This window comes from Cynara cardunculus, assembly GCF_001531365.2.
Source record: "Cynara cardunculus var. scolymus isolate 2C chromosome LG 1, CcrdV1, whole genome shotgun sequence".
Taxonomy (NCBI): Eukaryota; Viridiplantae; Streptophyta; class Magnoliopsida; order Asterales; family Asteraceae; genus Cynara; species Cynara cardunculus.
Genome location: NC_037528.1, coordinates 6,516,029 through 6,525,296, shown reverse-complemented (window position 1 = coordinate 6,525,296; position 9,268 = coordinate 6,516,029). Strand labels below are relative to the sequence as shown.

Genomic DNA, 9,268 nt, shown 5'->3' with positions numbered 1-9,268 from the left:
TACACGAATTTAGATATGGAGCTTTAATAAGTTGTACTTACATACAATCTACTTGTAATATTGAGTTTTAAGTAATATGCATTAATAAACAGTACTTTACGTATAAAAATGGTTTTTAAGAGTTTTTATCAAATGCTTTATAATATAGTATAGATAAAGAAAAAGAAATAAAAGGAAAAAGGTAATTTACAATTTTGGTCCCTAAGATAAAGACAAAAAAGGGTAAAAAAGATACATATAACTTTCACTTAACGGACTAATCTAACAGAGTTAGTGACCAGGGACTATTTTCAAAACAAAATGTAAATAGTAAGGACGATAAGTATACTTACCGATGTCTAAGGACCACTTTCAGAGATTGATGTAAACCACAGAGACCAAAATTGTAGTTTACTATTATTGTTATTTTCGTCCATAAACTAATTCCTACCTATAAGTACAAGGGGCCGGAACATAAAAATTATAAACTATGAAGACAGAAACAACAATAAATTATAAATAATAAGGACGAAATAACAACGAACTAAGAACTACAAGGACAAAAAACATAATTTCTAAACCATATAGACGAAAATCAGAATCTTTAACAAACCACAAGGACCATAAAACTTAATTTACTATAATCTATACTACCTTATAAACCAGATTTGTCGAAAGTCTTAAAAATATTTTTTAATGCACAAAGTATTATACATTTATACACAAAGTCTTAAAAACAACTCACAATGCATTAAGTACTACTAATTTATGCATTTAGTCTTAAAATCTCTTAATCTACAATTAAAATAACATATAGTATAAGTTACCAATGCGTATTATTACTTAAACTTTTCATGTTTCCAATATATTTTTGATATCTCTCACTAATGCTTTCACCCTCTCATACCTCTATGTCTTCTCCTCATCCCCTAAGGTGAGATTCAAACTAATATTCACCACGAGTTATTAAAAGTTCTCTCATTCATCTCTCATTCAATTGCTCTAGAACTCTCGATCTCGCTCCCTTGATTCTTTGCTCTTGGTGTAAATCGAATACATTTGTGGAGTCGTTTAAATATGTTGGATTTTAAATATATTGGATTTTAAACTGTCATACAATTTTTTTCGTCGATAGACTGTAATTGGAACCATAACTCTTATTTATTCAAATTGTATTAATATGTAAAGACCAAGTGTAACGTATATCATCGTTAAATCTTCTCTAATAAAACCAGTGAAACTTCAAAATCGTTAAAATTCACGGCTCCCGCTGTATTGCAGAGGTATACAACTAGTTATAATATAATATAAAAATATATGTATTTGATTATAAATTAAAGAAATATAAAAAGACTAATATACCTTTTGTGTTAAAAGGCTTTTTCCTAAAAAGCTAGTCAAAGGGACCAAAGAAATAAAGTGGAAAACGACAGTGATAGAAAAATATTAGGTTTAAAATAGGGACTAAATCTGATAATGGGGAACAATCTCATGGATCAAAAGTGTAATTTACTCTATTTTATTTACATATTTTTATGTACAAGTATAACTACACACCCTTCTCTCCACGATATACCATCCCACCACGCTTTCTCCCCAAACCTATCGATTTCAGGGGGCGTGAACCCGTTTTCCCAAGAACGTGGAAGGTCCGTCCACAAAGATGGAAGCTGTGACCAAGACCTCACCGTTTCATCGCAAAAAGCATCGTAGAAGAACACCTCCAATCGATATCTGGGTTTCATTTTGGATTTAGTAATTGATTAGGGTTTCGATTTCTCTTTTTATATCAAGAAAATAAGGAAATGGCTCAATAAATGATTCAAACTCCAAAACCTAGAATCAAGAACAGTGAAGTCGATGGTTAGATTAATCCATACTCATAATGTATGGTCTTATCATTTTCATATTTTGATTTCAGTCATAGGTATGGATCTTTCTTATTTTCCATTTTGTTACTACTAATCTGATACAACATAAAAACCTAGCAATCTCTATTTTTCAGTTCACATGAATCGATCTTATTATTTGATTGTAAACCCTGATTAATTTGTAACTGAGAAAATGGGTATTCGTGGATTCGATCAAAAAAGCATCGGATCTTCCACAACAAGAGAATCAAGTTAGATGATGAATAGAGAAAGAGAGAAGAAGATTTGTGTCTAATAATAATGGTGTTTGATGGTAGACAGGGAAAAGGAGAATGAGAGGGATGTTTTAGCTACGATCTTCACATTACTTCAAACAAATGTGACACATGCATGTTATTTACGACTCATATAGATTCGAATAGTTGGTTTAAAACAAATGCAAATCAATGGTTTATGAATGGATGCAATTATGAGTTTAAAACAGATGAATCGATGAGAAATTATAAGTTTAAAAAAGATGAATCGATGAGATTATTTTGATTCGTGAGAGATGATATTCATGAGAGATTACCTGATTAACGAGGGCCGGAGGAACAATGAGGGAGGGGGAGGAGGACGCCGAACAGCTAGGGTGAAAACCTTAATCGCATGAGGGGCATGCATGGGAAAACAAAATCTGGCCCATGTAGGCATTATCTTGATGCTGGCTCGGTAAGATCTCGATCAGATCCGTAATTTGGTAAACGTGCTGACCGCTGACCGAGTCAGATTTGTAGACCGAGTCATCTAGTCAACGGCCAGTAAACAACCCCTTACTATCAATCTTATTATGCCATTTTGATGGCCAAGAATCTGTGAAGGGACAACTCTTACATGTAAATACTAACCCAATAAACGTTTGATGAAGTCCCCCAAGTATATTCTTCTATTAATTATTAAATATGATTTCTTCTTTTTTAATTTGGACTATGAATAGAATAATTTGAACAAATTTAGAAAAAGAAGAATACTACAAACAAAACGACATAAATTACGTAGGGGTCATCAGTTACCGGTCTTTTTTTCTGTTACAGACCTCAAGAATAACCAATTTGGTTAAGAACAACATTTTTGTTCTTGGCATACTGTTAGTAAACCGTGCAAGTTCCACGAGGAATAGAAACGATCAAGTCACTTACAAGTCATAATTCCTCTTTTTACCGTCAAGTTGGCTGAAAATTCATTTATCAGGAATCCAATCCAAAAAGTACGAGGCAACAACCCATGTTTACATGTCGACAGGACCCCACATGTTCTGATCATCAGATTGAGGGTCTGGTAAGAACGAACCAAGTTTCGGTCGTGCAGGTTGGTCTCTCCCGAGTGGGAAGTTCCAAAACAAATCAGAAGTCTCGAAGAATATGTAGAACAAGACCGCAGATGCCAAAAAAAGTCCTATAAGCACCAGATATATCTGCCACTCTGTACCACAAAGGAAACAATTGTATCACTTAAATAATTGATCTACAATTCTGCTCGGAGACAATGAGCTAACCGAATCTTTGCACAAGTATACTTGTGCATGTGATACATGCATATATGTGTAAAAATCACAAATATCACACAGAAAATAAATCCAACATAAATACATGGAAAACCATGAGTTGCGGATGTGAACTCGCTATGGCCTATGAGAACGGTGGAGTGTAGAGATATACTGAAAAAAACCACTGAAAACCCTTTGAAACATTAGAAAATGCATTCAGGATGAGGAAGGTTCAAGCTAGAACCCGGAAAAAAAGAACAAGGGAACCCCTATCTGTTGAATCTAAAATATAAACGGCCCAGGTTCGACTGTAACAGTCCCCGATATTCATGATTTACTTTTGGTAAAATGTAACAGTCCCAATTAATGACAGCCGTTAGATTAAAATAGATGGATGGTTCTTATGGGTTCCATTGTTCTTCCTTTTTAGTGTTTTCACTTGAGCCCACACCTATCAAGAATAACCTACAAGTCTCAATTTCAATGCCACACAAAAAATTGTGCCACTCGTTACCAACACCAATTTTCACCTTTTAAATTCTTCACAAGTTATAGTTGGGATCAGGTCTTAAGTCAGGTCCCTTGCTTTAAATTCAAATGTACTCAACAATGTCTGGCAATATGTACATGTTTGTGTGTGTAAGATATGTATATATATATATATATATATAGAGAGAGAGAGAGAGAGAGAGAGAGAAAGACCTTTCCAATCTACAGGAACATTTAACTTGGTTACCATAGCTCCCCATTCATTTGAAGTGGAAAGAATAACCCTGCAGATGAGCACCAACACTTGTTAAACTAAGCAAGCAAGTTCCAAAAGAAGGATTCCTGGCTGCTGAAAAACGAAAATCCTTTTAAGCCTAAAAAACCTAGGCTTGTGAATGGTACTCTTACACTTTAGAAGTACTTCCATTAAGCTAGCTTAATTAGCTTAATTGCAGAACTGTTTTTCTCTAAACTGATATTTGTGTGGTTCAGAGAGCTACATTGGTTAATGTTACAAATTTCTAGAATGAATCAGCAAGTCCATCATGTTTGAATAGTGAGCAACATACAGTTAAAAAACCAAAGGTAGCTTATAAGAACTCCAGGAATTGAAAGCACATTCAGTTGACCAATTGAACCTGCAGTTATGTTCCGTTTCTACAAGTCGAACAGGATTTGATAGTATTTACACGCCATTTTATACTTAAATTGTTCACCAAGAAGTGACTACATATGCTGTGTTACCTTTCACTAGGACAGAACTCCAGGGAGGTGACTGAAAAGCCCAAGTGAAGCCTCTTACTCCAGTGACAGACTTCCATCTTTTTCACTGCTACAACACATACATCACCATCTTTACTTCCCCTGTAATTAATACATTCCATCAGAATTAAGGAAGTTGAGAAAAGAATCTAGTCTAGCAGACACTAATATGGTGATCTCCGTAAGAGGGGTGCCAAAATTGCACATGAAGTTGACCATTCTATTAAAAGGTCAAATATGTCAATCAATGAAAGAAGAACATTAGAGCTCTTTCCCACAAGTGTACAATCATTGTTACTCGCTGGACGATCAGAAAACAAAAATGTTGCAAAATGTTTTGTAGAGCGGTCAACTACAGAGGAGCAAAAATGCATAATAGAAAAGTTCCCTGTGACGGTTTCCCATTATCTTATATGACAATAGCCTATCATTAAAGTTACTTGGTTTGACTATTATCTTAACCTAGAGTTAATTCTGTTTGAAAAAAAACACATATATATTTCATATTACATATACAACAGCAGAATGAATTTTTTATAACCTAGAGTTACTTCTGTTTGAAAAAAAAATAAGGGTTACTTGGTTTGACAATTAATGTAATTCAATATTCCGATGTGCCTATTGAATCTCCAAAAAGTGTCGAGCACTTACTGAGCTAAATATTTCCCATCCAAACTGATCGACATTACACAAGCAGGCTTTCTAAGAAGTCTTTTAAACCCAATTCTGTTCCAAGTACTGATGTCCCAGACAACTGTGATTGATTTATTACCTGCGATATAAAATTCACATAGCCAACAAGAATGTTATGAACATTTTATTTCATTACCCTTCACTCAAAGGTGAAAATACCTTTTTGGACAGTGCAAAACAAAAAAGGTTTTGTTCCATCCTTAGAAAATCGACATAGTTCAATTTTCTCATCCTGCAATGGGAAAAAAGAGCAGAACACAGCATTATAACCCCAGTACTAACAGGGAATGGTGTTATCACACTTTTTCTCATGTATTAATTGGATCTTACAGAATTTCGAGTCAACGAGTTGACTGGAACACCATCACTTGTATTCCAAATCCTAGCGGAGCCATCGGTGGATGTTGATGCTAAGAACTCCGAATCTAGGCTGAGAGTACAATAATCAGCAAGCTGAACTTTGTGGTAAAAGTATACATTATTAGATTTTGCGCTTCTTTTACCTGTAATCCCCAAATATTAGTTGCAAGCATAACTTTGAATGGGTTTTAAGGTTGTTAGAGAGTATGAGGGTGAACGAATGGTTAAAACAGATTGACTGAGAGTCAAGAGGCAGACAGTAATCAACCAACTCAATCAATGCCTTTGGAACTTAGGAAGTCATTGGTCAAGAGAGAAGGTAACAAGGAGATCAGATATTTTTTAAGAGTTTCAACTGTGTTACCAGTTCTTATTCAACTCAAAATATTGTTGGTATAAGTTCATAAACTTAGCATCCATTAAGAGGGAAAATGCTACAACAACATGGAAGGAAGAAAAGAACCAAATGAACAAGTAGTATGGAGGAATAATATAATATTATTGATGGGCAGGAGATGGTAAATAGAAATGAAATATGGTAGAATTTAATTCTTAGCGACAAATGATCATTATCTATAGAAATTACTTTAACACTACAAGATGCCAAGATACAAGTTTCACATGATGAACATTCAAAATCTACCCACCTGAAATCCATATCGTTGAATGACTTGTGAGCTTTTGATTCATCTACTATCACACGCATGCTCGGCCATTCATATATTCTAAGATGCCCATCCTTCGATTAATTGACCAAATAAAAATTATGAGCAGGGTGCAGAAGAGAAAATTTATGACATGAGAAACTTATCAATATTCTTACCACCCCTCCGGTAGCAAATCTAGATCCATCAGGACTAAAGGCTAGGCACCTCTGTGCTCCCACATCTTCGAGAGGTTTTAGGTTTTTGGCCAACAACTTAACATTTTTCTCTTGGCCATACAATTGAAACAGCCTGCACATAATAAAGTTCATCCTCCATGTAGAGCGATCAGTTATCAAATAAACATCATAGTAATTTGCAGTAATGTAAGCTAACAATATTAAGGATGTCAAACAGAATCATCAGAAAAGGATATCAAAGAAAGCTTAGATGGTGTTTGTATTATATTGTTTTGCGTCTAGAATATGGCTTGCAAATTCATCAACAAACTACTAATGCAACTCCAATTGCATTTGATTCCCACTCAGTCTTTCAAAGAGAAGGAATGTAGCATCATACCATCACTCAATACAGATGCTTACAGAAGACACTAGTCCATTAACAAAGTCTTTAATAACAAATTATGAAGAAGCGTGTTAGCAAAATTATGAAACATGGACTGCTAGTTGCAGATCAATTTTGAGAAGAAAAAATACATAAAGTTCCTAAGTTATATGTTTATAGCAGGTTTGTGGTCAAATACAAGATCAGACATTTCAGCCTAGTCATGGAGGGAGAAGCACAGAATTGCATGACACACCAAGTCACCAAGTACCCTGAGAAAAAAAAAATGTCCGTTGGGGAAAGCAGGTCTGGTGAGAAATCAAAGAAAACTCAGATAAGAATGTGAGATCGATTAAGAGCTCGTTTTCCTTAAATAATATTTCGAACCTAATATGCCTTGGTATATCGAAATTTACTCGAGGATATGTTTTTTTTCTATACAACAAAAGAATACATCATAATGTAGTTTCCCATTTATACTTGAATTAACCTCCAAAAAGTCAACCCCCCTCTTCACATATCCTAAAAGGCATTTGTTATCTAATTAATAAATGTATCTATTGCACCACCTCTTTCCAAAAATAATGGTTTTGCCTCCTCAATTCATCGTCCAAAAATTAATTGCACACTTCCCACCTCTTTGGATGAGGCAAATAAAAAATTTTCATTACCCTTTAACTATCACTATTCCTTTTCCCTTGCACACTTTATTCATTCACTGAGAGAAGATGAGCCCTTTCAGTTGATTAATAATTTGGTCACAAATTCCTATGTAATGTTCCTGATATTTTTCGACTTAAGGTGAACAGCACGGTAACATAGAAAGTCTGGCTATCAAAATCACATATCAACACCATCAAATTACAGTGAATTACTTATTTTTTCTTTCTTGAAGGGAAATTACAGACGATTCTAATCAGAGAAAGACTGAATGCTTGAGTGAGTATACCTGCAACCGCCCTTGGTTGTAGAGCAGACAATATCATCACCGCTTGGATGCACCGCTAGACTCACTGGATCGCATCCGTCTTCAAACTCGAAAGTAACCTATCCCCCCGCCCCCAAACAATAAACATAAAAGAACACATTCAGGCAACAAATCGACGTGTACGTGTGTGTTCGTAATTTATACACATGCGTATAGAGAGAAGACGATGGAGAGGGAGAGACCGAAGGAGATGAAGAAAGGGATGTGGTGAGACGATCGAATGAGAAGATCTGGAAAGAGGCAGGGAGATCGCCATGCTTGGACTTCCCTAGGGCAACTAGATGAGCATCCTCCGGCCGCCTGATCCACGACGCACAGGTGACCGTCCCTTGCTCCGCCGCGACTCCGCCGTCCATGTTTGTATAGAGAGAGAGAGAGAGGTTTTGGGTGTTGAAATTTAGGGGGAGTTGGAAAAACTGATTTGTTTATGTTCGTATGACCGGAGAAAATTAGAAGGAAAAGTCAACCATGTAAATGATATGAGATCATGATCGCATATGTCCACTGTGAGCGAATGGAATCGAAGCGGATATCCGATAAATTGATTCGGTCAGGCGACGCTACAAACGCATGAGCCGGCGTTCGCCTGATACTGTGAACGCGTTGGGGTCTAAAGCCGACTGCTAATCGCAGGCACGGTATTGAATGCTTTGGAAATTAGGATCGTTTTAATTTCCTTCAAATATCAATTTTTAATTGATATCATATCATATTATATTATTATTATTTAATATATATGTTATATCTATTGTATATTATCATTATTTTAAGTTATATTATATATATAGTTTATGTATACAGTTAGTTATACTATAATGGTACTCGTACAATATAAATATATACATATTCATTTTAATGTCTCGTTTTAGGTTTTGTATTTATTGGTATAATATGGTTTAAGAAATATAATGTTTTTACTTTTGAATAAAAATAATTTTGAAAACATCATAAAATTTGAAAATATATATTGATATTAATATTAAAATAACCATTTAAAGTTTTCATTTTTTTTACAATTTCTTTAATTCAATTTTTTATAATTTAATTTAAGTCAATGGTGAAATAATTTATTTTTGACTTAACAATAAAATTTTTATAAAGATAATGATTATATTAGAACTCAATGAATTATTCTAATTATATTTTAGATTTTGTATATTTAAAATGAGATGTTTATCTTGTATTTGATTATGTTTATCTGTTGTTAGTTATACGAATTTAAAATGAAGCTTTAATAAGTTATACTTACGCACAATTTACTTGTAATCTTAAATTTTAAGTAATATGCATTAATACGTTGTACTTTCATGCATAAATGATGGTTTTTAAGAGTTTTTGTCAAATGTTTTAGTATAGACTAGAAGCGTACTCGCACAATGCAGCGAGATACATC

The 9,268-nt window shown here is 34.3% G+C and overlaps 1 protein-coding gene across 1 annotated transcript; it reads right to left on the bottom strand.

The window, feature by feature from the left end:
- Positions 1 to 2,841: 2,841 nt before the first annotated feature.
- On the bottom strand, positions 2,842 to 8,433 carry LOC112528727 (SEC12-like protein 1). The gene is made up of 10 exons (XM_025139764.1): positions 8,058 to 8,433; positions 7,837 to 7,934; positions 6,503 to 6,635; positions 6,327 to 6,418; positions 5,650 to 5,749; positions 5,479 to 5,551; positions 5,278 to 5,398; positions 4,609 to 4,728; positions 4,078 to 4,148; positions 2,842 to 3,311 (listed from the first exon to the last, which is right to left on the bottom strand). The coding sequence occupies exons 1-10, from the start codon at positions 8,229 to 8,231 to the stop codon at positions 3,118 to 3,120; spliced, it is 1,176 nt and encodes a 391-aa protein (XP_024995532.1). The 5' UTR covers positions 8,232 to 8,433; the 3' UTR covers positions 2,842 to 3,117.
- Positions 8,434 to 9,268: the final 835 nt, after the last annotated feature.